The 26,952-nt window shown below is 48.0% G+C and overlaps 2 protein-coding genes across 5 annotated transcripts in view; one reads left to right on the forward strand and one right to left on the reverse strand.

Annotated features, from left to right (window-relative positions):
* The window catches only part of usp54a (ubiquitin specific peptidase 54a), a 41,040-nt gene extending 34,551 nt beyond the window's left edge, over positions 1–6,489 (forward strand). The window contains exons 18-24 of one of the 2 annotated variants that reach the window (XM_085183155.1): positions 407–593; positions 692–766; positions 2,098–2,903; positions 3,113–3,201; positions 3,295–3,417; positions 4,165–4,384; positions 4,800–6,489. In XM_085183155.1, the coding sequence (XP_085039281.1) occupies positions 407–593; positions 692–766; positions 2,098–2,903; positions 3,113–3,201; positions 3,295–3,417; positions 4,165–4,384; positions 4,800–5,338 (2,039 nt within the window). In that variant the 3' untranslated portion in view covers positions 5,339–6,489. The remainder of the gene's footprint in view (positions 1–406; positions 594–691; positions 767–2,097; positions 2,904–3,112; positions 3,202–3,294; positions 3,418–4,164; positions 4,385–4,799) is intronic. The other variant, XM_085183157.1, reaches the window with a different exon arrangement.
* A 7-nt stretch (positions 6,490–6,496) lies between these two features.
* mmrn2a (multimerin 2a) overlaps positions 6,497–26,952 on the reverse strand; it is a 33,475-nt gene continuing 13,019 nt past the window's right edge. For 2 of the 3 annotated variants that reach the window (XM_085183160.1, XM_085183158.1), the window contains 8 exons: positions 26,204–26,284; positions 21,965–22,231; positions 11,717–12,141; positions 10,424–10,621; positions 9,874–10,338; positions 9,404–9,767; positions 8,778–9,242; positions 6,497–8,674 (listed from right to left, as the gene is read on the reverse strand). In XM_085183160.1, coding sequence (XP_085039286.1) covers positions 8,265–8,674; positions 8,778–9,242; positions 9,404–9,767; positions 9,874–10,338; positions 10,424–10,621; positions 11,717–12,141; positions 21,965–22,231; positions 26,204–26,284 — 2,675 coding nt within the window. In that variant the 3' untranslated portion in view covers positions 6,497–8,264. The remainder of the gene's footprint in view (positions 8,675–8,777; positions 9,243–9,403; positions 9,768–9,873; positions 10,339–10,423; positions 10,622–11,716; positions 12,142–21,964; positions 22,232–26,203; positions 26,285–26,952) is intronic. The other variant, XM_085183159.1, reaches the window with a different exon arrangement.

Consider the following 26,952-nt stretch of genomic DNA (forward strand, 5'->3'; position numbering starts at 1 on the left):
AGGCCAAGGTAATGCCATCCAGAGTAAGAATCTGGTTAGATACCATATTTCTAAGCTTTTCAGCGCCGAGTACAATGACCTCAGTTTGATCTGAATTAAGAAGCAAAAGATGATCAAACGTGTCCTCGAAGCTGACAGCCGGGTTGTTTTTCTTTGGTTGTGATTCTCTTACGTTCTGTCTGGACTTGATTTCTCCATTTCATCGTTAATAACACGCCACCTTCATGTCAGCAGTGCGATGTTTGATTTCCTGTCAGCTGTGAGTTTTCTGTCAGATTATTTTGCATGAAATCATCATAACGAGTTCTTTTCTGCATCTTTGGTTCATTTTTTATTCTTTTCTCTCTGTTTTCTTTTCATTTTCCTTCTGTTGTGGATTTTCTGTTGAATCGTGACCCGGCTGCAGCCAAACTGCGGCCGGTGGTGGCTGAGGGTGGAGCTAGTAGTCACAGCCGGCTGCAGCGCTGCATGAGGAGAGCCCGCAGCCTGCAGCAGCGCATGCAACTGCTGCAGCAACAACAGCAGGACTCAGAGGCAGGCAGAGAGAAACCGCCGCAGCAGCAGGAGGAGCAGCAGCTCCAGGAACAGCACAGGTACCGCTGCAGGCTGATCAGCCAATCAGAACGCACCAGCAGGTGGCGCCCTGTTACCTTCTGTGTATTAAACCTTGTTATTCCTGACGTGTGAACAGAAGCTGTGGAGGTTGGAGGTGTAAATCCTCAGCTGAGCTCAAACCTCCTGACGTCTCACCTCCTCGTGGGCTGATGTAAGGATTAAACTGAGAATAAATCGGCAGTAATTATTAGTCTCGTGCCGTAAACTCACACATGTGGTTCTAACGCGATGATGTGGCGTTGTTTTTGTGCCACCGATCTGAGCGCACGTAAGAAAAAATGCTGGTTTTGCATTTTGAGGAGAAATTTGTTCTGAGCGAAGAAAAGCTGAATCTGAGTGAACAAAACTCATTGCTGCATGTTTCAGTGTTTGCTGTTATCCACACACACACACACACACACACACACACACACACACACACACACACACACAACAGCCCCTCTCGCTCAGTTTTTGCATCTGCGCTCGCGCTCTCAACATTTCTGCCCGTGCGCGCTCAACTCTTTCTCTACGCCGTTATATTTGTGCCACAAAACCAGCCAATCACAGACTTGGATGCAAAAAATTCTGATTGGCTGTTTTGGTCTCCAATCAGCTTGTTAGCTGCTGTAGCTAAACCCAGGCAAATATCCCAGAATGCATTTCATCCAAGTGGCAGTGGTGGAGGAGCACAGAGGGGCGGAGTTTGAACTATGACTCTTTCTGCGTCACAAAATAAACATTTAAGATATTTTCAGGTGAGGATGTTGCTGAGTAAACTTCAAATATCTGCTCGATTCATCAACACGTCACATATTTGCAAAAGTGCTCTGACGTTTTCAGAGACGTCTGTTACCCACCAGCTGACCGGGTGGTCAAAGCGTGGCCCCAGGTATTACATGAAAAACCATAAAGCCTTTGAACTAAAACAAAGCTGCTGTGACAGTGACGTACACTGTTGTTGGTATATATGTATGATTTGTGTCACCTTCATGTTTCCAAACCGACATCATGACCAGCAGCTTTACAGCTGTGGCTCCAGCAAACATCAGCTGATACTAGAAATTAATATTAAAGAAATTCTAACAACAGCTGATCAAACGTGCTGCTGTTGTTTAACACGACATCGCTGGTTTCCTGTTTCTGGTGCAAAGTGATAAACAAACAGGAGAGACGATCAGCTGATCATTGATCAGTTTCATGATTGAAGTAGCAGCAGGAGAGAGAGGGGAGAAGAACAGCTGTGCATTCATTCATGACCAATTGGCTAATTCACCACCATCATCGTTTATACCGTTAGAAAATGAAAGTGCCACACGCCCGGCATGCCCATTGGCCAGTCCAGCTGTGCGGTCAGCTGGTGGCTAACAGATGTTAGCGCACTTTTGCAAATATGTGACGTCTTGATAAATCGAGCAGATATTCTCACAGAGCTCTGGCGTAAAGCCAGTCATTAACACACCCCTGTCTCCCCCCCTCCCCCTTTCTATCCCCCCCCCAAAGTGAAAAGCCTCTCTCGGGCCGAATACTTCTGACAGAGATGCACAGCAGCCAATCAGCCGCCTCTCTGGACCAGCAGACGCCGCCTCCCTCCACCTGCCTCATTAGGTCGCTGCCTCCCCAGTCAACCTTGGTGTCTGACCCCGCCCCTTCAGGTTCACCTCGGGAGGACAGGAAGACCCTCTGTAGCGTCGGCTCCCTCCCTGCTCTCTGTGTGGATGCCCCTGTGGAAGACTTGGCTCCACCCCCTCCGCTTGAAGAGGAGGAGCTTTCAGTGCAGTGGACCATAACATCTCCTGCCCCAGTGCCTCCAGTACAAGCCCCGCCCCCACCCCGGCTGCATCCCCAAATCCCGTCACCTGTTGAGACGTTGAAACCGTCTTACACCCGGCAGCCTCAGGCCACACCCCCAGACTCCAGCCACATACCGTCCCCGCCCCCTGCCCCTCATCCAACCAGGAACTGGTCATGCTTACACCTAGACCACGACGTCATCGACTCTCCCAGTCCACCAATCAGCTCGCACCTGTACTCACCGCCAGACTCCCCCACCAACATTCCCGCAGCGAGCCGCCTGGACATGCCCGTTTCCCCACCCACAGTGGCGCTGCCCGTGGAACGCTGGGCTGAAAACGTCAACAGATACTACGGCTCCCAGAGCATTGGGGGAGGGGGACTGGTGGCGGCGGCGGTGACGCCCAGCGAGGAGCTGTCAGAGCTGGAATCGCTGTACCAGGCCAGTCTGCTGGCTCCCAGCATGCACCGGGGCAGCCGGGGAGTCAGCCCCCAGCCGAGCGGCAGCAAACCAGGTAGGAGCCTCTGCTGGACGTCAGAGGAACTGCAGCGTTCGGTGCCTCAGAGGTTGCACAGGATCAAACGTGAGGCACCAACGCTGGTCGCAGCTCCTCTACGTCACAGACATGACGCTGCTGATGGCAGACGCCATCCTGCCCGTGTGACTGAGCTATAAATGATGTTCATAGTGTGCGTGTGTGTGTGTGTGTGTGTGCGTGCGCAGGCGTGAGGAGGAGGCAGTCAGGTCCCGGACGCTCAAAAACGCCGACAGCTGAGATCGAGAGAGACGCCTACAGGACCCCAGTAGCAGGCCTGCAGGTGTGCACACCTGTGCGTTCAGCCAATGACGGCGTTCACGTTGTGTTTGTGCGACCTTGTTAAAAAAACTGAACTCTCCTGTTTGACCTGCAGCCGCCGTCAGCTGAAGACGAGAGCTACAGCGCCGAAAACCTGCGACGCATCGCCCGCAGCCTCAGTGGGACCGTCATCGGGTCGCGACCCCAAAACCTCGCCCCCTCCCACAGCTGTGTAAGAGAGAAACACACACACACACACACAAGCCCGTTCAAAGTGTAGTAGAAAGCAGATTTCGGTCCTCACAAAGATAGTTAGACAGGAACACCGGTCGGCACTAGCAGCTTCCTTCTGCCACCTTGTGGTCGCAGCCTGTAACTGCAGCCTGGAGCTCAGCTTTGGTGCAGAGCAGGGAAACCTCTTTATTCAGCCCCCAGGAAAATTAGGCATCTTTAAAAATCAGTGAACCTGTCCAGGTGAAGTCGAGTGACGCTGTCACAGTTCAGCCTGTGACCTCATAAACACGTTCCCACTCATGAGGATGGAGAATATTTAACTGTCTCTGAGCAGCAGCTTCCTGTGTTTCTGCACGCTTCGCTCTGCTCTCGGCGCCGCTGGCGTTCAGCCATCTCGTATTCAGGCCTCAGGAATCGCCTCAGGCCGCCGCATTAAACATTGATGGGCTGTTTAGTTCTCCCATTAAGCTTCTAACCTCCGAGCTCACTGCTCTGCCCGACAGCTGAGCGGCGCTCGGCGTCAGATCCTCAGCCCGAGGGTTTGATTCATTCAGCAGCGTGCACGCAGACATGGTCATGGTGTCACCCCCAGACTTGCATCTCAAAGATACAAGCCCCTCCCCCATGTTTGTTCGCTCTTGTTTCATGTGTTTTTTCTTCATCACATTAACATGTTTTCATTTCTCCCCCCTCCCTCTTTGTTTTCTCACTGACGCCTCCACCTTCACTCCTCCCCCCCCCGAAGGACCCCTCTGTGTCCAGACCCCCACTCAGACATTCTTCCTCCTCCTCTTCCCTCCTGCGTCGCTCCAGCTCCTCTACCCTGCATCCCCCCTCCTCTCCCTCCTTCACTGCAGACCACTCCCACCAGCCCCGACTCCACGGCCCCTCTCCTCCTGCACAGCACCCCCCCACGCAGACATCACAGCCCCCCAGCTCCAGGCCCTCCTCCTGGGGACACTCAGGTAACGTGCCGGCCCTCCACCTCCATCTTCAGAGCAGCTGCATGCTGGGAAATGCAGTCCAACGAATGCTGAATCAGATTCTCTGTAGTTCAGTTTAGCTTGATTAAACGCTCCCAGCGTTCCCATGGCAACCTGCTCACAGGTGAATGTCAGCCTGATCAAAGTGACAGGATTCCTCTGCAGTCATGTGACCCTGCTGAACCCGTCACGCCGACAGTGCTGTGCATAAGTCTTGAGTCACCGTTTGTAGGAAAAAGTGAGACGTGTGCAGAGTTACTGAAACGTGATGGAGGCGGGGCTGTTTGGTGTAAGCCCCGCCTCATCTCTGCCGGTCGTCTTCAGGACTTTTGCACGGCGCTGAGGGTGTGGCGGAAAGCGTGAACGCCGCCTGACGTGTCCTCTTCCTCTTCCTCAGGAGCTGGTGCGAGCGTCCAGCAGCACGTTCTGGTTGTGCCTGACCGGCGTCCGACTCTTTCAGCTCACGGCGTCCCGCTGAGTTACGGCACGCTGCCTCGAGCTCCTCGCCGAGCCCCACCTCCCTCCACCTCCTCCCTCCCCAGGCCCAGAGCTGGCACCGGCCCCGCCTACCCTCTGGGACAGCAGAGCCTCTACGCCACCATGCTCCGCCCTCGTCGTTCCGCCGCCAGCGCCAACGGCCACTACGGGCACCCCTCATTGGGCTACGCCCCCCACCACCTCAGAGCGTCAGATGGCCCCGCCCACCCACTCCGCCTGGACATCCCCCCAGACGGCGACTGGCGACGCGATACCAACTCCAGGACGGTCCAGCCCAGCTCCTCCTGGGATGCCCGCCTCGCTCGCCACCCGCAGCCTCCTCGGCCCCGCCGGCCCCCCCAGCTCTGCTCGCTCTGCCAGCAGCTTCCTGCCGAGCCGGCGCGCTCCTGCTGCTCCTCGTGCGGCGCCTACGTGGCTCGGTTCCGGCCGGCCAGCTGATCGGACCACAGCGAGAGTTTTACTGCAAATGTGACTCGCCGACATCGTGACGGCGCTCAAACGCTGTGTGCGCGGCGTGATGATGTCACTTTGGAGTAAAACTCCTGGATTGGCTCTGCAGCGTCGCCCTCTCATCCTCACTTCTTCATCACGGATCTCCTGCTGCTCCGCTCGCCTCGCCGAGCTCACGCACACCAACACGTCTCTGACATCACGAAGCTCCGAGCGGCGACCTGCTGTCTGCTCGGCCCTGAACTCTGATTGGACAGAAGGAACGAGCGGCTTGAGAGCTGACGCACGCTCGAGGTCCTGATCTTAGAGAAATGTTTGATAACTTCTGTAAAGCTCAAATTCAGACGCGCTGCTTGTAAACTTAAACGCTAACAAACGGTTGCGATGCCTGGCGTGGGTTCACCTGCTATCACACGAGCGCCCCCCGGTGGACGCCAGCGTTATAACACCTCTCTGCTCCACCTGTATGAAAACGACGAGGGCTTCAGCTTGTTCACAGTGACGGGTGGATGCTGGCTCACGGGTGTAGGACTTTCTTCTGTTGGTCCAGTTGATCAGCTTTGATTGGAGCATCAGTTTGCGGGTCGCGGCGCTGACGCGTGGAAGCCCCTCCTCCTGGAGATTCTTGTAGTTGTGTGTAGACGAACTAACCTGAGCGCGCTCGCCTGTCGCAGCCCGGCTCGTTTCTCTTCTCTAGATTATCGTAGAAGAATAACCGCAGCTTTGTTTGAGCAGCTAATATTTAGCATGTCTTCACCTGTCGCAGGTGTTCGTGTGCTGCCGTGGTGACGTTCGTTAGCGCGGTAGCTCGACCGCTTTTAGCGCACTTCACAAGTGTTACGATAGATGTTTCTCTCGCTCGTTGCCGATTTCTTTCGACATCCCTCCCATTTATTTGGGGGAGGAGCCTCCCTTATTTTTCTTGCTCCGATTGGCTCGTTAGACTTTCTGCCCAGACCGGCACTGGCTCCGCCCACCTGGTGCTCCAGGTGAGCTGGGAGTGAAAGGTTGATGTTTCAGATGAAGTTATTTTTGCATCACGTTTGCTTTGCCACAGTGGATTTTGATTTTGTTGGTATATTTTTGATGCTTATTTTTCTACGCTGTAGAGTGAACGAATAAAATGTTTAAAGGAAAAAGTCTCACTGGTTTATTGTTTTATTATTATTGTCTCATTCAGTTTATTTAAATATTTTTACATCATGAAACTCGGGACTTTACATTCAAATATTTTCTTCATGTAAAATAAAGTAAAAATTAAAAATTCCCTCAAGTTTAAAATAACAAAAACATTTCCCACTTCATGTCCACTTTGATTGGTCAGTAATTGAGCATTTTTAAGCTTGTATGAGCTCTCTGCTATAAGCCCCACCCATCACACAGGCGTGGCTTTCACTCATGTGTCCAGACTTTGCGCGTCACGGCGTTGCACAGAGCTGAGGGTTTTCAGAAGAATGGCGTCGATTCTTTAGTTTTGACAGCAGAAGAAGAAAATCCTTTTTTTGTCACATGTATGAAACTAGAGCTCAGCAGGAAGCTTTCCCGCTCGAGCTTCTGCATTTAAAAACCTTCAAATAACCAAAACCTGCAACTGAACGTTAGCAGAAACACGGGGCTGAGCTGTGCTCTCTTTGTTAGTCTAATGATTCAAAACACGAGTAAAGACTCATTGGGTCACAGCTTCAACTCCCAGAATCAACACTGACAGGACACACGGGGCAAGTGCTGATAATTAAAACAAATAAAACTTCACATCATGAAAACGAGGAGTTACTCTCATATGAAGATCACACAGACGTCTTTTTTTCAGTAGAACCAAAAATGTAGTTTGGAGGCTTACTGCCACTTTATTAGGTACACCTAGAGCTGCTTTAATCCTTCACGACAGAAATGACATCATCACGACATCATCGCTCAGCTGCTGCATCTGTGATGAGACCCTCCCGCTCCTCCACATCTCAAAGCTGCCTGAGTGAACTCGCTGTGTGACATCAGAGGACGGTTCAGTGAGGTCAGAAAGGGATGGGCGTGGCCCTGATCACAGCAGCAGCAGCTCTGATGCAGGCGGGATGGATTAACCCTGAGCCGACCATCTGACTAACAGAGCAGGAAACGTTTCTCCATCCTCTGCTGTCCAGGTTTCTGTGTGAGCTGCAGCCTCAGCTTCCTGTTCTTAACACAGGACTGCTCTTCTGCTGCTGCACATTCACAGATGCTCTTCTGCTGCTGCACATTCACAGATGCTCTTCTGCTGCTGCACATTCACAGATGCTCTTCTGCTGCTGCACATTCACAGATGCTCTTATGCTGCTGCTGCACATTCACAGATGCTCTTCTGCTGCTGCACATTCACAGATGCTCTTCTGCTGCTGCTGCACATTCACAGATGCTCTTCTGCAGAGCTGTAACGAGTGACTTCCTGTTTCCTATCAGCTTGAAGCAGTCTGTCTATCGTCCTCTGACCTCAGCGAGTCATTTCCTCCCTGAGAGCTGCTCACTGGATGTTTCCTCTACGAGCTTTGTGTGAGACCAACTTTGAGTCTCCTCCTTTCTCAGTCTGAACCTCAGCAGCTCGTCGGCATGCTTAAATGCTTTGAGCTGCTGCTCTGTGATTGGCTGATATTTACAGGCAGATGCACCTAATGAAGTGGCAGTGAGTGCTGTAGGTTTGAGAGGTTTAGATTTTTCTTTTGCTTATTTCTATCATATTCTTGTCCTCTGTGTTTTGCTGGAAACAAACTGGAACAAACTCGCCGTCACGCTAAATACGACATTTAAAAAAAACAGAATTCTTCTTCTGAGCTGAAATCACAACATCGGATTATTTCCCCCCTCCTCATCCTCTAAGCTGCCTTCATCCGTCCATTCATCCAACCAGTTCCTTCAGCTGTCAGCTGATTGGTCCACAGCGCCCTCAGGTGGTTGGGTAGAGCAGCAGACATGCGAACATGTCGTCCTCTGACTCCGCCCACTCTCCTCCCCTCAGTTCCAGCCTCACCTCCTGCCCCTCCCTCAGCAGCAGGAGGCTGACCCCGGAAGCCGGCCCCTCCTTACTTACTTCCTGCCTCTGCAGAGGCACCCACGCTCCGCCCTTCACCTCCCCCTCCCCCATGCTCCTTAGGAACACATGGGCGGGGCCTGGTCTCAGGTGCAAGGTGAGGACAAACAGGTAGATCCCATCCACTGGAACCGTGAAGGTACTGCCAGAGTAAAACTGACCCTGGGTCAAAGACGGCTCAAAAACAACAACGCCAGAGACGCTCTGAAGAGACCGAGCAACGAACAGCGGGGCGCGTTCTGATAGGCTGGCGGGGACGGGCTCACCTGGAGAGAAGAGGCGGGGACAATGGAAGAAGATGTAAAGAAAAAGTAACAAACAACTATTATCAATAAAACATTAATGACACTGTTTTCAGACGTGTGTTACCTGAAACCTCACCTGGTGACGCCCTCCTGCTGCGGCGCTTTCCTCCCCTCTCTGACTCCTCCCTCCGTCCTCCTTGCTTCTTCTTCTCCTTCTTCTTCAGCAGCTGCCACAGCTTATCCAGCTCCAGCGTGGCGTTGGATCTCGCCAGCACGTCGGCGTTGCTGAAGACGTTCTTGAACACCCCCAGGTGTTGCTCCAGCCCCTTTTTCAGCCAAATCACCTCATTCATCACCGTGGCAACCACACGTGAGGCGTTGGGGCAGGAGCACGTTTTCTCCTCCAGCTGGGATAGCCTGCGCTCCACCTCCTCCACCTTCCTCTCCAGGTTCCATAGGTCACCGCCATCCCCGGGATGGAAGAGCATCTGCTGCTCCCTAGCAGGAAGTGCGTCGCCACCGCCCCTCCTTGGGTCACCGGGCAACCAGGAGGGAGGCTGGTCTGCAGACGGCACCTCCTCTCTGCCTCCTGAGAACAGATGAGGCAAAAATGAGTCGAAGCAAAAACAAAAGTAGCTTCTTAAAACTGCATTTTATCTAACGTCCAGCAGGGGGCAACCCTGACAGGATAGCTCATTCAAAATAAAAGCATCAGCTGCCTGCAGCTGTCCCTTCACAGTAAAAGCGTACCCGTCTGGCCCTGCTTCAGCGTGATGATCGTTTGCTCGTGTTCTCTCAGCTGCTCCTGCAGGTGCCTCAGGTCCTCCTTCAGAGCCTGGACGGAGATGAAGTCAGCCTCCTCCTCCTCCTCGTCCTCGTGGTCCTGCCTGTCCTTCTCCCTCAGGCTGATCATCTTCAAGAAGTCGATCACCTCGTCTCCCAGCAACATCTTCAGGACCCTGCTGTGTCGGCTGGCGTCTTGGAGGAGGATGTTGAAGGTGGTGTCCAGCACCTTTATCTTGGCGTCCTGCTGTCTGTCTGCGTGCTTCAGGCCGGAGATCGAGGCGTTCAGGTGGGTCAGGCCGAGGTCCAGAGTCCTGATGCTGCTCTGCTCCTGCAGGAGGAGGATGGAGAGCAAACAGAAACAGAAAGCAGCCTGTTTAGAAACGCTGTGTGGATCGTTATCAGTCTGCTCTTATTTACGGTTTCATCGCTCGTACCCTGTGGAGGCCAAGCTGGAGCGCCTTTACCGCCGGCTCCCAGTCGCTGCTCGTGCCCCAGTGCCCTCCCCTGCTGTTCTCGTCCAGAGATAATCTGTTCTCATTGGCCAGCTCGGTCACGTTGGCCACGTCCCTCTGCAGCATAGCCACGGTCGCCTGCAGGCTCTCGCAGTTGCATTCGATGCGCGAGTTGTTCTTGCAGGCGTTCGGGATCGTCCACAGGCAGTCCATGTCCTCCTCGACATCGTCCAGTCGTTTAACCTGCTGGCTCAGGTTCCCCGCCAGCTCCTTTACACGATTCAGCACCTTCACTTTGGCGTCCTCCACCTCCAGCCCCGTCTCCATGAACAGCACCTGGGTGCGCCGCGCCGTGTCGTTGATCTGCTTTTCCAGCTCCTTAACGTGCCGACTCAGCTGCCGGACGGCGCGTGATGTCACCGCCGCGTCCTCCATCAGTGTGGTCACCTGCACGGGACACGTTTCAGTTTCCTGTTTCAGTTCTGAAAGCACACTCGTGCTGAACGTCACGAACAAATGCGTGCAGGCTCACCTTCACCGTGTTGTTGACCACCGTGTTGTCCAGCCGGTCGATGGCGTCCCACAGCTCTGAGGCGTCCGTGGGAGGCAGCAGCTGGTGTGGAGGGTTGGTGGGCAGATGGCGGTCGACCTGATCCCGCTCATCCTCAGCCATCTGCCACTGGTCCAACTTCAGCTCTGTCAGCGTGGCGTTCATGGCCCGCAGGCTGACCTGAGAGCAGCAACAGGAGTTATTAATAAATGTGTTTCATTGGCAACATATGAACAGACCCTGACTCTGGCTTCCTCTGACAGCGAGGGTCCCGCCAACACCAGCTAATGTTAGATTATAATGATGTCACGATCGGACCAACCACACAGTGACAGGGAGGAAACATCAGCAATGATCTCAGGGAGGCGACTGCAGCTGTGCATCAACCTCAGGATCATCAGACACCTGACAGTCTTCACCTGACAGAACCCAAGAGCTCACACTGTGGCCTCAACTATGAAACTGTGAAAAGTTTGAAAGGTTGCAGGAGAAAGCCTCTTCTCTCTAAAACAAACATGGCAGCAGAGCGTTGGTTAGCAAAGCTGCATCAGAATGAAGCGCGAGCGCTCCGAAACCTCATTTTCTAACGGTTCGTGGAAACATTTGTACCATGTGATTCATGCAACACGCACGCCGGCCTGTGCAATCTGCATAAGCCCGCCCCCATTTCCTCTATATCATACATTTTCCTCCAGGTGAAGCAAAGACAGCAGCGATGATGTAAACGACAAGCTTGCATCTCTAAGGCAGGAAAACAACGAGCTTGTTCGTTGTGTCCCAGAGGAATCAAGAAAAGGCACAACCGTCCAGACTGCATCCATCGCAGGAAAATAAAATAATGGAGGCGCCGCGTGTCATCTGCTCTGACACTGTGGCTCAGGTGAAAAAGATAGTTTGGACAAAAGTAAGAAAGAAAAGAAGAAGCAAACAGCTGGAGATGACAAACTCCAGGTTCTCCAGCATCGACAGTGCCAAAATATTAGGCCGACAGTGATGCCATCCAGGAATAACAGAAGAGAAGCTGGGATGAGGAATCCTGGAATATGTTTAAATTAAAAGTTTCGTGGAACCTGGAACGTTTTAAAGAATTATAAATAATAAAGGAAAGAATGAATTATTGATCGTGGCCATTTTAAAGATGTTTAAATTCCCAGCCAGGCCTCAGTTTGTCATAATGGCATTATTTTAATTTTACATCCTCCTGATTCCTTATAAAGGTTTGTATCGACATCACCATGACTCCTGTAAAGCATCGCGCCTCCCTCGTGCACTGACCTGCAGCGTCTTCTGCTGGCGTTTCAGCTTCCCGTCGATGTCGGCCTTGAAGCTGGTGAGGTTGTAGTGCAGCATTACGTGCTGCGAGTGCAGCCTCGTCTCCATCTCGGTCTGCTGCGCCTCCACCTGCCTCTTCACCTCCCCGATGTTCTGAATCACTTCATCTAATCTGGCCTCCAACCGCTCCTCCACCCCATCATCACGCTCCTCCTGAAGAGTCATCTGATGCCCCACCCCCAGCTGGCCGCTCTTCAGCTGGGCCACATCATGGGCCAGGTCACCCACCCGCTGGCTCAGCTGTTCCAGTGAGTGGTTAAAGCGCTCCATGACCGGCTGCAGCTGGGACCACACCCGGTCCATCATGTAGGGGACGATAAGGGGAATAAGGGCACCGGGATATGGGAGAGGGGCGGCACTGAGGTCATCTGGAAACAATAAAAATGATGTTTTTAATGTAGGGACATTTCAAAATTAATTAATTAAATTAAAAATTAATAAAAAATAAAATAAATTCAAATAAAATAAAATAATAATTATATATATATATATATATATATATATATATATATATATATATATATATATATATATATATATATATATATATATATAATTATAATTTATAATTAATTATAATATATATATATATATATATATATATATATATATATATATATATATATATAAAATTTTATATATATATATATATTATATATATATATATATAAAATTAAATTTTTAAAAAATTAATTAAATTAAAATTAAGCTACTTGGTTATATTCGATCTGTAAGTAGATCTGTGTGGGAACCCCCAAATATTTTAAATAAAAGGTAGAAAGAATCTAAATGATCATACAATGAGAGCAGGTACTTCTAACGTCCTGCCACACCTTTGTAACACCTTTGAGTCCGTCTGTAATTAATGAAGGTGATGCACAGAGATAATCTCTGCACTCAAACCTGAATCTTTATGCAGAGGACACTCTCATATGTGCCACCAGCTCGTCTCTCGCTTCATTTCTGTTTCTCATGAAATATGAAGTTTTTCTAAACTGACAAAGGGAGCAGCCCAGCTGTTTGTTAACGAGGCGCCGGCTTACAGACACAAAGCTCTTATTCTCACACTGAACTTGGAGTTAAATATTCTGCGTTTCTGATTGCACTGGAGAGTTTTAAACTTTGCATTTATTTATTTCTGCCTTTACTCAGAGCTTTGTTGACACGTGAACACGCTGTCTTTGTGTTACCTGCAATTTGCACATTAATGACCGAGAAGCTAAGCTCGTTGTTAGTCAGTGTGCTGATGTTTCTCCCAGTGAGAAACGACGTCCAGATGAACAGGATCAACTTGTTGGGACATTTTATTCTTGATGAGCTCGTGGCCAGTGTTGGGGAGTAACAGAATACATGTACCGCCGTTACGTATTTAAAATACAAAATATGAGTAACTGTATTCCGTTACAGTTACCGTTTAAAAAGGTGGTATTTAGAATACAGTTACTTTGTTGAAATAAATGGATTACACGGCGGTACTTCCCTGTTTCATATTGTGGCGGGTCAGGACTGTTTGGGTTTTGTTTGACAGCTACGTTCTGTTGTTCCAGGCGGCAGCGTTACGGTTGCCATGGTTACAGCCTTTCAACGCCTCTCTCTGTCTCTGCTAGCAAAGTTGACCCAGACAACAAAGTAAAGCTAGTTTTCAGCTACGAGCCGACACAGAACCCACCGTATTAGCCAGAGGTCCCTTTACTACGGTTCGGAGCCGCGGACCTTCAGTAACAGTAATAAATCACAGCAATAGTACATTCATGTAGTTGTAAACAGCATGATAATATATTAAGTAATTCAATTCAATTCAATTCAATTCAATTCAATTTTATTTATATAGCGCCAAATCACAACAAATGTCGCCTCAAGGCGCTTCATAGATACAGAGAAAAGCCCAACAATCATATGACCCCCTATGAGCAGCACTTTGGCGACAGTGGGAAGGAAAAACTCCCTTTTAACAGGAAGAAACCTCCGGCAGAACCAGGCTCAGGGAGGGGCGGCCATCTGCTGCGACCGGTTGGGGTGAGAGAAGGAAGACAGGATAAAGACATGCTGTGGAAGAGAGACAGAGATTAATAACAGATACGATTCAATACAGAGAGGTCTGTTAATACATAGTGAGTGAGAAAGGTGACTGGAAAGGAAAAACTCAATGCATCATGGGAATCCCCCGGCAGCCTACATCTATTGCAGCATAACTAAGGGAGGATTCAGGGTCACCTGGTCCAGCCCTAACTATATGCTTTAGCAAAAAGGAAAGTTTTAAGCCTAATCTTAAAAGTAGAGATAGTGTCTGTCTCCTGAATCCAAACTGGAAGCTGGTTCCACAGAAGAGGGGCCTGAAAACTGAAGGCTCTCCCTCCCATTCTACTTTTAAATACTCTAGGAACAACAAGTAGGCCTGCAGAGCGGGAGCGAAGTGCTCTAATAGGGTGATATGGTACTACAAGGTCATTAAGATAAGATGGGGCCTGATTATTTAAGACCTTGTATGTGAGGAGCAGGATTTTGAATTCAATTCTGGATTTAACAGGAAGCCAATGAAGGGAAGCCAAAACAGGAGAAATATGCTCTCTCCTTCTAGTCCCTGTCAGTACTCTTGCTGCAGCATTTTGGATTAACTGAAGGCTTTTCAGTGAGTTTTTTGGACATCCTGATAATAATGAATTGCAGTAGTCTAGCCTGGAAGTAATAAATGCATGAACTAGTTTTTCAGCATCACTCTGAGACAGGATATTTCTAATTTTAGAGATGTTGCGCAAATGGAAGAACGCAGTCTTACATATTTGTTTAATATGTGCGTTGAAGGACATATCCTGGTCAAAAATGACTCCAAGGTTCCTCACAGTGTTACTGGAGGCCAAGGTAATGCCATCCAGAGTAAGAATCTGGTTAGATACCATATTTCTAAGCTTTTCAGCGCCGAGTACAATGACCTCAGTTTTATCTGAGTTAAGAAGCAGAAAGTTAGTGGCCATCCAAGTCTTTATGTCTTTAAGACATTCCTGCAGTTTAACTAATTGGTGTGTGTTATCTGGCTTCATGGACAGATAGAGCTGGGTGTCATCTGCATAGCAGTGAAAATGTATGCTATGTCTTCTAATGATGCTGCCTAGGGGAAGCATGTATAATGTAAACAGAATTGGTCCTAGCACCGAACCCTGTGGAACTCCATAATTAACCTCAGTGTGTGAAGAGGACTCTCCATTTACATGCACAAATTGGAGTCTATTAGATAGATATGATACAAACCACTGCAGTGCAATACCTGTAATACCTACAGCATGTTCTAATCGCTCTAATAGAATATTATGGTCAACAGTATCGAATGCTGCACTAAGGTCAAGAAGGACAAGCACAGAGATGAGTCCACTGTCAGAGGCCATAAGAAGATCATTTGTAACCTTCAATAAAGCTGTTTCTGTGCTGTGATGAACTCTGAAACCTGACTGAAACTCTTCAAATAAACCATTCCTCTGCAGATGATCTGTTAGCTGTTTGACAACTACTCTTTCAAGGATTTTTGATATGAAAGGAAGGTTGGAGATTGGCCTATAATTAGCTAAGACTGCTGGGTCTAGAGATGGCTTTTTGAGTAAAGGTTTAACTGCAGCCACCTTGAAGGCCTGTGGTACATAGCCGATTATTAGAGATAGGTTGATCATATATAAGATCGAAGAATTAATCAATGGCAGGACTTCTTTGAGCAGTTTTGTAGGAATGGGGTCTAAAAGACACGTTGATGGTTTGGAGGAAGTAATTATTGAAGTTAACTCAGAAAGATCGATTGGAGAAAAAGAGTCTAACTTAACATCAATGGTACTAAGAGTAGCTGTAGATAATATTACATCTGTGGGATGATTATTGGTAATTTTTTCTCTAATGATAAAAATTTTATTTGTGAAGAAGTTCATGAAGTCATCACTAGTTAACGTTAAAGGGATGGTTGGCTCAAAAGAGCTCTGACTTTTTGTCAGCCTGGCTACAGTGCTGAAGAGAAACCTGGGGTTGTTCTTATTTTCTTCAATCAGTGATGAGTAGTAAGCTGTTCTGGCTTTGCGGAGGGCTTTCTTATAAAGCAACAAACTATTTCTCCAGGCTAAATGATGATCCTCTAAATTTGTGACACGCCATTTCCTCTCCAGATTACGAGTCATCTGCTTTAGGGTACGTGTTTGAGAATTATACCACGGGGTCAGGTACTTCTGATTAGAGACCTTAGTTTTCACTGGAGCTACAGTATCCAGAGTCGTACGTAGTGAGGAGGTGAAATTATTAACAAGATAATCGACCTCTGTTGGGGTAGCGTTCAGATAGCTGCTCTGCTCTGTGTTGGTACAGGGCATTGACGATGATAACAGTGGCTGGATTATATTCTTAAACTTAGTTACAGCGCTTTCAGAAAGACATCTACTTTGATAAAGTCCACTCTCCACTGCTGCGTAATCAATTATTGTAAATGTAAATGTTATCAAGAAATGATCAGACAGGACAGGGTTTTCAGGAAACACTGTTAAATGTTCAGTTTCTATGCCATATGTTAAAACAAGATCTAGAGTGTGATTAAAGTGGTGGGTGGGTTCTTTTACATTTTGAGAGAAACCAATTGAGTCTAACAACAGATTAAATGCCATGTTGAGGCTGTCATTTTTAGCATCTACATGGATGTTAAAATCACCCACAATAATTATTTTATCTGAGCTCAGAACTAAATTAGATATAAAGTCTGAGAAATCAGACAGAAACTCTGTGTAAGGCCCAGGTGGACGATAGATGATAACAAGTAAGACTGGTTTCTGAGTTTCACAGCTGGGGTGGACAATGCTAAGCATCAGGCTTTCAAATGAATTAAAAGTCTGTCTTGGTCTTTCATTAATTAATAGACTGGTGTGAAAAATTGCTGCCACACCACCCCCTCGACCTGTGCTTCGAGATTTCTGGTAGTTAGAATGACTCGGGGGTGTTGATTCATTTAAACTAACATAATCATCCTGCTGCAACCAGGTTTCTGTAAGGCAGAGTAAATCAATTTGTTGATCAATTATTAAGTCATGTACTAACAGAGACTTGGAGGAGAGAGACCTAATATTTAATAATCCACATTTCACTGTTTTACTCTTTGGTTCAGATGTGGATACTGTATTGTTCTTTCTTTGTGATTGTTTAAGTTGTTTGTTGCTGGTTTTTAGTTTGTTTTTTGTCTTTTTGGAAGCAGACACAGTCTCTATGGAGATGGGTTTTTGGGTGGGTAGCAGGAGGAGAGAAGCTGCAGAGAGGCGTGTAAGACTGCAACTCTGCTTCCTGGTCCCAACTCTGGATAGTCATGTTTTGAGGGGTTTAATAAATTTGTCGATATTTCTAGAAATGAGAGCTGCTCCATCCAAAGTGGGATGGATGCCATCTCTCCTAACAAGACCAGGTTTCCTCCAGAAGGTTTGCCAATTATCTATGAAGCCCACATCATTTCTGGGACACCACTCAGACAGCCAGCAATTTAAGGAGAACATGCGGCTAAACATGTCACTCCTGGTCTGATTGGGGAGGGGACCAGAGAAAACTACAGAGTCCGACATTGTTTTGGCAAAGTTACACACCGATTCAATATTGATTTTAGTGACCTCCGATTGGCGTAACCGGGTGTCATTACTGCCGACGTGAATTATGATTTTATTGAATTTACGTTTACCCTTAGCCAGCAGTTTTAAATTTCCTTCAATGTCGCCTGCTCTGGCCCCTGGAAGACAATTGACTATGGTTGCCGGTGTCTCTAGCTTCACATGTCTGAGAACAGAATCACCAATTACCAGAGTTTGACCCCCAGCGGGTGTGTCACCGAGTGGGGAAAAACGGTTAGACACATGAACGGGTTGGTGGTGTACCTGGGGCTTCTGTTTAGGACTACGCTTCCTCCTCACCGTTACCCAGCCTTTCCCCAGCTGCTTGGGGTCTGCCGGGGAACAGCTAGCGGGGCCTACGCTATCTTCGGCTGCACCAGCTACAGGGGCCTGGCTAGCTAAGGGTGAGAGCAGGGTGCAAAGCCGAGTCTCCAATTCAGTAATCCTGGCCTCCAGAGCTGCAAATATGCTACATTTGTTACAGATATCATTACTGCTAAAGGAGGCCGAGGAGTAACTAAACATCTGACACAATGAGCAAGAAAGTGCAGAAGGGACAGGTGAAGTAGCCATGGTGCTGACGGGTCGGCTACGAGCTAAGCTAGCGAAACAGTACAGAGACAGTGAGTGAATACTATAAATTAGGTAGTGAGTACACAGAAAGTGTGCTTCGGATGAAGCACGTGAAGATTATACTGTGAAAAAAGAATGTATTTAAAAGTTGTTAATTAAACTGCTAAGCAAATAAGCTACTCAGAAACACCACTGTGTTTGAGCAGGAACAGGAAGCGATACTATACCACAGAGCGAGCGAGCGAACACCAAGTGACCAAGTAATCCAAAGTATTCAGAATATGTTACTCTCATTGAGTAACGTAACGGAATACGTTACAGAATACATTTTGGGGCATGTAATCTGTAATCTGTAATGAATACATGTTAAAAGTAACCTTCCCAACACTGCTTGTGGTCACATGTGAGGATAGGAACACTGGCCTGCAAACATCCAGCATGGCAGCAAACTCCTTCCTGCTGATATCCATCAACGTGGCTTCACATCTGTCTGCAAACTGCTCCAGTGTGAGCTGAAGGTCATCATTTGATGATGCCAACAAAACCACATCATCTGCAAAAAGCAGAAAAGTCTCCACCTCATAGCTGTGCCTCGAAATTCACCCACTGGAAGTCGAGAACAGAACTGCTGGAACATTAAAGTCCTATCTGTGTATCTACTGAAACTGTATGAACTGTGTTGTGTGCACAGGTCTGTTTAATGTCACTGGTTTAATGAATGATGTAAAAATGTCCAGTTTCTGTGTTCACTGGTTTAAAAGCTGATTCAAAGACACGAGAACAGTCATGACCACATGAGGAGTTGTGGGCTGCAGCAGAAGTTTTGACCTGTTGGCGGCGCTAGAAGAACACAGGAAGCTGGCAGTAGGACGTCAGCCGCTGGGAAACTCTGGACTTCTGAACCAGATTTCTGAAATAAAAATAGAGCCGAGGGGCTACTCGCCCACTGCTGACAAAAACACCCCCCCCTGTGAATCATGGCTCTCTGGGGAGCTGGACGGGATTGTTGTGCTCTGAAATGGAACCAGCCGAGGCTCCAGTCTGGGTTAAAAACACAGCAGCGCTCCAAAGGGAAGCAAACACAGCCCAGACGGCTGCTCGCTGAGCTTTACGGCTCCTTGGGATGGTTTGATGAAAAGTGAACATGCAGACCTCAGGGCGCTGCCGGTCCTTCAGCTGGTCGGAGGCACCTCGGGGCCAAGAGGATCTGATTGTGTTGTTATTGTTATTCCTGGAGTCTGAAATAAATCCAACTGTGCTTACACTTCCTGCTCAGCGATCCCGAGAGGCTCTGAAGGACAGAACAGGCCGAGCCAAAGCTGTGTTTCAGCAGAAGCTCGGCACATCACGATCACCTCCACTGGGCGGAAACACGTATTTGTCTTATTCCGAGTTCAAATCCAGGCTGCTTCTTTGGAAAGTTAGAAAAGTGCTCTTAATCTGAACCTGTTGATAGTCACCAGGTTTCCTTAACAGCGGGGCTCAGGTTAGCGCTACACATGCTACACAAAGTGGGTTCACAGAAAAGGTGTTGGCCTTCAAACCAACTCTTCACTGGAAAAATGTCTTTAAAAAGGTGAAATATGAATGTAACCCTGCACGAGTCGGTGGATGCTAACAGATTAAAGGATTCGATTCTTCGAAGACTTTTTCCAGTCTGTGAGTTATTTTTCTACAATGTTGGGAACACTTTGAAAGCCCCCAGAAACCCTCATTTATTGGACAAACATTGAACCCTTTCATGCGTGAATTATGACAACCTCAATCAAGTATTTTTATTCATCTTTAGGTATGAAAAAAAGATTTCTTTACATGTCCACCAAGGTGAACAACACTGGCTGACCAGTGGGTGGCATGGACACATCAGTGTCCAGTGTAGTGGTTTATGTGCAAGTAAACCATCAACATGGACATAAATACAAGAAAACAGCCTTTGAACAGCTGTAGGCACCACTATGTCTGGAAGGGTAAATGCAACACTTTTGTTTTTGCTCCCATTTTTCATGAGCTGAGCTCAAAGATCTGAAACATTTTCTACAAACACAAAGACTCACGGCTCTCAGATATTGTTCACAGATCTAAATCTGTGTGAGTGATCCCACCTCACAGGTGTGCCTCAGACTGCTCGGACATGTGCAGTTCGATCACACAGCACAACGCCGTGTTCGTTTCTCTACCATGAGCCGTCTCCAAAGGTGTTTCAGAGAACTTGGCCGTACATCCAACCGGCCTCACAACCACGTGTAACCACACCAGCCCAGGACCTCCACTTCCAGCACGTTCACGTCCAGGATGGTCTGAGACCGGCCGACCGGGCGGCTGCAGCAACAATCGGTTTGCACAAACTGTCAGAAACCGTCTCAGGGAAGCTCATCTGCTCGTGTCCTCACCGAGGTCTGGACCCGACTGCAGGTCGTCGTCGTACAACGCTCACATTTCACGGCGTCTGGCACGTTGGCGTTCTGTTCACAGATGATCCTGGTTTCACTGTTCAGGACGGAGGGCAGACAGCGTGTGGGCGGGCGGTTTGCTGATGTCAGCGGTGTGGCAGGCGTCTGGTATGGACAGGCGTCTGGACAACGAACACATTGCTGGCATTTTGAATCACAGAGATGGTGACACTGATGGTTGTGTCACTCATGTTGCAGCACGATAATGCACAGCCCATATTACAAGGATCTGGACACAATTCCTGGAAGCTGCAAACTTCCCAGTTCATGCACGGCCAGCAGACTCACCGGACACGTCACCCATCAAGCATGTTGGGGGAGGGGCTTACGGGGTCTGGGTATGCTGGAAGCAAGTGTGTGTGTGTGTGTGTGTGTGTGTGTGTGTGCTCGGCTTCGGAGATGCAGTCCAGACACAAAACCTGAAACACTCACTCTGATCATCATGACCCGTTTTCTTTAGCGTATTGAGAGGTCAAAGGTCAGCTTACAGTGAGGTCACCTCAGGCTGCAGCTGCAGTCAGGAGAGAGGGAATCACACGCTCCCCTGTCAGTGTTTCTATCTAATGACCGTCAGCGTGATTTATGGAGGCGAGCACAGGCGACTTCCTGTTCCGACAAAAGAGCGTCTGTTACACTGAAGCGCTTCGTTTCTTCTTCTGTTTGTTGTAAACGTCCCGCTTAAGAAGGTGAGACGTCACTTATTAAAAGGAAGCTTAATATGGCATTAATTTCAGATGTGAAGTCGAGACTCGTTTCTGTCATTTTATCAGGCACAGCTGGATAAATCCACACAGAGCTTCAACAAAAAGCTACAAAAATGCCTCAATTTATGTAAAAAAGTAAGAAATGAACCCAAAATTACACAAAATATTGTGGACTGAAATAAAACTTGTTGTTTATCACTGGATGGTTTTATAAACTCGCTGTCTGTGCTCTCTACACCAGCACAGGAGGCTAAAGCTAACAGCTCACAGAGGTGATTTTATAGATCAGCTGTTATTTTTCTCTGCACTGGAGGTTCTGAAACACTCGTAAATGTTCCTCTCAGGATGATGTAGCTGGCTGCTCACTGAGGTCAAAGGTCAGAGAAAACAGAACTGTGGGAAACTGAGAGCTGGCCAATCCCAAACAAGCTGGAAGTGGGGGTGTGATGTCACACACACACACACTGATGTATATGTAACGGAGGAACAAGCGGATTTCCTTCGGCTGAAGTGTGTGTGGGTGTTTATCAGCGATGGAAGATGTGCTCACGTCTTTATTTAAATAAAAGTCTCAGGAACGCCAAAATAAAAGCCCTGACTTCATCATGCAGGCAGGTTGCAGTTCCTCCAATGTCCACCGGAGGCTCCAGCAGTGGAACAGTTTCCTCTCATGAGTTTTTAAGTGTCACCTGTTTAAATTATATTAAGGCTCAAAGTTTGGAGGGGCGTGGCCTCCTTGACTGACAGGTGGATGGTGACACTGCTCGGCTTCACCTCAGCTAATTAGAGTCCCTGAACTGGACCTCTGGGTCGTGATTGGCTGTTGGGACCTTCTCAGTGCAGACAAAAACTCACCTGGCGTTTGGTGTCCGTGCGTTCGGTGTTCCTGCTGTGGGTGATCACGATCGAGGTGGTGGGGGTGTCGGTCGTGGTTGTGAGTGTTCGTCGCCTGGTGTGATGTATGATGGTGTTTGTGGGCGTGTCCTGGCCCCGGGGTGGGCTGTGTGTCGTTGTCCTGGCTGCTTGGGTAGCTGGCATCATACAGCGTGCTGTCGGGCACTTGGTGGTCGTTCTGTTCGTGGTTCAGGTCTCCGCCCCGCTGCTGGGGCCGAGCATGAACAACTGAAACGTAAAAACAACAATCAGTGCGAGAAGCTGCAGAAAACGTAAAAACTCTGACGAATGTCTGAGATGATCGAGGTTAACCTAAAACACGGGAAAAGCAAACCTGGCGTGTATTCTTCTTTGGGAATACCGAACTGAAGGCAGGTGGTGACGAGCCTCACTGACCTGAACTAACACAGAGATGAACAGGAAGTCTTGCAGACCGGCTGTGAGAGAGACGGAGAGGCTGATGGGAAACAGGCTGATGTATTTGGGGATTTCTCCGCTGAGCTTCCGTCGTTTTTCTTTGAGCTCATTGTTGGAATCGCAGCGACAGCAGGAGCGCTGATCTCTGAGTCGGTGACCTGCAGGCCGGGTCGAAGGCATAAAATACATCAAAGCAGCTTCTGCGGCTGCAAAGGAAGACAGCGAGGAACACTCATCGTTTTCTCCTCTGAGGCTGCAGCACGTCTCAGGTCTTTGAGTTTGGTCCCATCTAAAAGTTTTGTTCATCTGACAACTCAGAAGAGTTAAAAACTTTTAATTTGGCAGGAACATCAGTTTGGCTGGATCAGATTCAGAGGAGGCCGGGCTGGATGGAAAGATGAAATATGTGACCAGTAAAACCTTTTTGGTAATTTTACGTTGCTCGGCTTATTCTGTGGGTCTGCAGGTGAATCTCTTTGTAATGGTTTGTCATTTTATTCTCCTTTCACATCCTGCTGCAGTCATTTTGCATCCCTTTGTGGCTGTTTGTCTGAAACCACAACAGTTTGTAGATCAGCCTTCCTGCGTGCGATTCGGTATCCCACAGTGGTCGTTTTTACTTCACTTCATTATGTTGTGTCTCGTTATCATCGTTCCTGGTCTCGCATTTCTTTCAGGTGCTTTCTTCAGGGAGCGCCACAGCAGGTCTGCCTCCATCCCACCCCCAGGATCCCCCCCAGCATCCCTCTGTAATCATTTCACATCCCCTTGATGTAGTTGAGGATCTGTGCCTCTTTTGTATGATTTGTGCCCATTTTGCATCCCTCTGGTTGCATATTTTTGGACTGCTGTCATCCTGAATGAACTCGATTCAGTTCGGAGAGTTTCTTGAACTCTCTGCCTGCATCACCTCATTCATGCATCTAACCAGGAAGGTCTGAAACTTTAGATTTATCTTCCTCAGCGATACTTTACCTCAGGTTGGCTGCAAACGTTATCCTACTGGAAGCACTCATGTGTCCATATGATCTGCAGTGGACTAAAGAAACTAAAGCATAAGTACAGTAAGCAAATGTGAGTCTTTGGATGGTTGAATAGTTATTTTGGTCACTTTTAAGAAAAACCCCCAAAGATTTGTTTGTTTTAGCATCTTAAGTGTGAACATTTGATACTTCTCTTTTCTCTGAATTTAATATTTTAGATGTTTGGAGCTGAAGAAACTGATAACTGATCATTTAACCGATAGCTGCTGCTCTAAAACAAAACTGTAATCTCGTCTCATTTATCATTTTTAAGACCACTGAGAGGTGATTCAGGGATTCATGGCTCAATTTGTTGTTTAAAGTCTTGATCGCTTTAAAAAGCTGGACACACGTGCATTAGCGTCCACTGCAGAGGCTACTACAGCACAAAGAATTTCATGTGATGCAGTGTTTGCAAGTGTGGATGACTCACGCTTGTTGTATTTGAAGGTGTTCCTGTTATTGTGTCCCATCGTGTTAGTGATTTAATTACATCGACCCCAGCTCGCAGGAAGTGGGTTCAATCGTAGGCGCGGTGGGAGCGGACTGGAGGTGTGTGAGGAACGGCCTCTTTGTTTGTCTTTCTTTGTTAAATCGAGCCCGTAAAGGCCAAAGGTCTATTTCAGTCCCGTGTTTTTCCAACAACAGCGACTGTTTTGATTCTCAGGGTTCTCAGTGCCGCACACGCTATAAATACTTCATGTACTCTGCATGTATCCTGCAGTAATGACATTTCACAGTGCTGCACCGAAGCTGAGAAAACTGTTGTTGTTACTTCCTGTTGAATCAAAAGCAGAACAAAGAGAATCAACCTGCTGCAGCAGAACAACCCAAAACGTGCTCTCCTCGGTCCATCGATGTTCGTTCTGCTGTTGCGCGCTCTTAAACCCTTTAACGTCTCTTTGTGCTTATTTTGCATCCCTCTAGTCATTCAGTGTCCATTAGATGTTGTTGTTCATTCTTTTGTGGTAATTTCACATTCAGCCCTTTGATTATTTTGATTGTCTTTAAAAATATCTATCATCATGCATTTCTCTGCGGTAAATTTGCCCCTTTATACACTCATGTTGTTATCCCTTTGTAGTCATTGCTTTTGGTTGTTTAAAGTCATTAAGTTCTTCTGCATCATTCAGTACTTATTTTGCATCCTTTTGTGAGGCTTTTTGTTTAATTTTGGTCATTTTTGCACACCCTTGTAGTCAAATTTTTACTTTTCATGCATGCTTGTGGTCTTATCCCATCAGTTCATGGTCACTCTACATGTCTCAGTACTTATTTTGCATCCCACTGTAGTCATTTAGGGTGTATTTGATATTCTTTGGCATCTGTTTGTGATGGTCTTAGGTCACTGCAGCCACCTCTGCCCTCCTCCTGCACAATGCTCGGTCTTTCTGCACAACCAGCTGTCATTGTTGCACTTTTCTACTGTCTGGTGTTGCACTGTTTTTGTTCTCCTTCACTGTGCACATGGTTGCAATGATGATAAAGCCACTTGACTTGCACTCCTCTCCATCAGCTCACTCCAACTTGAATCTTCTCATCAGGCCAGTGTGACCTTTGACCTCTGAACAGCGTGTCCGTGGTTCCCAGATGACTCACTCTTTGTTTATATTTTGCGAATGTGGGAGTAGGGGGTGGGGTGGGGTGGGGGGTGACCTTGGTACTGGCGCACCCACGCCCTCTTCTCCAGGGGAGAGGAGGGAACTTGACCTTTTGTCAATGTGAGCGCGGTGGTTAAGCGCGGTGCTTCCTCACTTTGTTAGAGCAGTAATGAGTCAGAGCACGGCGTTAACGCAGAGAGTGAAGGTGAAGCTCAAGAGCCAACCAATTTATTCTGAGCAAAAACCACCGCGAACAGAGACCAGCAGGTCAGCCAGAGGTCGCCGTAACCAGTTTTCCCCGGTGTGACCGCAGCAGCACCTCCTGCAGCTGGAGGCAGCAGCACCTCCTGCAGCTGGAGGCGGCACCTCCTGCAGCTGGAGGCGGCACCTCCTGCAGCAGCACCTCCTGCAGCTGCACCTCCTGCAGCTGGAGGCGGCTCCTCCTGCAGCAGCACCTCCTGCAGCTGGAGGCGGCTCCTCCTGCAGCAGCACCTCCTGCAGCTGGAGGCGGCACCTCTAGCTGCGTTTTCTCAGCTTATCCTTCCTCCAGGTTATGAGGTCATCCTCACTGCAGGACCCCTCCTCCACCCTGATATATAATGAGTATATATTATTATTATTCCCTCTACCTGATCTCTTCTTTACACATATTTATTCATTTTACTTGTTAATAATTTGTTTATATTTCTGTGTATCTTTGTGTGATTTTCAATGATTTATGACTGGAGACTCATTTGGTTCATTTCCTGTTGTTTTTAAATCTGTCATAGTGACTCATGTGACTGACGTAGCTTTGCATGATTCACAGTCCAGAGTAATCCTTCTTTCTCAGGCCCATGCATCATCAGTGCATCCTGTGTCTGAAACAAGCTGTTCAGCTCATCTCTCTTTGTCTGATTGGTTGTTTTTAGGAAGCCTGCTGAGGGGCAGTACTTGTAAGAGTTACTACAAACAGATCTGATAGAAAGCTGAGTTCTGGGTCTCGACTGTAAGTGGAAAAGTCTCAAATCGATCACCCTGAGGTGGAGTCTGATTGCTGACACCATCGATGACCACTTCCTGTTCGTTATGACCAACGCACTGATTGGCTCGCTGTGGTTCAGCAGTCTGAGACGTGAGTTACCTGAAGAGTCAAAAATGTTTCATTTCCAAGAGCGTACCTGGAGCCTTGACCTCTGCTGTGCCTGCTTCAGATCGTCCAATCAGAGTCGAGCTTTCAGACTCCTGCCGAGGGCCTGAGACTGTTGGAGAAGAAACAGGCTGTAAAACTGCAGTTAAACTAACAAAGAGAGAGTCAGCTCAGTAAAGATGATTGTATCCTGGAGGCAGCGCTCCTCCTCCTCTTCCCATAAACTCAGATTAAATCAGAGCTGACGTCCGAGCACATCGAGGCTCAGAGCAGCAATAATAACAATAATAATAATAAACTGAGGCAGAGAATGAACGACTTGAATGTTTCTCTTCATGAGCTCCTGATTTGAGACTCAGTGATGGATTCATGAACTCGTGGCTTTGACTTTGTGCCGCAGATACTGGAAACACAGAAAAACGCAGGCAGCAGCCGTCTCTGTTGTAGCTACGATCATGCAATAATGTGGCCTTTGTGGGGGAGCTTTGAGAGACGACCGCTGATCAACTTTGAGCGTCACACAAACAGAAGCGAAGAGCAGAGGACGTCCTCCCGCAGATAAACACGGCTGTTCCCACACGCAGAGAAAATCTGGAACACATTAAGTTCCCGAGCGATACTAAAGCCCGCCTGTTCTTGGAAAAGTAAAAATAGACTCCAGCGGAGGGAAACCAGAACCAGGCGTCCATTCAGAGCAGCTCTATAAATGCTCCATCCTCATCTATTAAAACGAGCAGTTTATGAATAACCGCGGCTGCTTTCAGCTCACTGTGGGCGTCG

Source organism: Neolamprologus multifasciatus, chromosome 13 (genome assembly GCF_963576455.1).
Source record: "Neolamprologus multifasciatus chromosome 13, fNeoMul1.2, whole genome shotgun sequence".
In the NCBI taxonomy this organism is placed as follows: Eukaryota; Metazoa; Chordata; class Actinopteri; order Cichliformes; family Cichlidae; genus Neolamprologus; species Neolamprologus multifasciatus.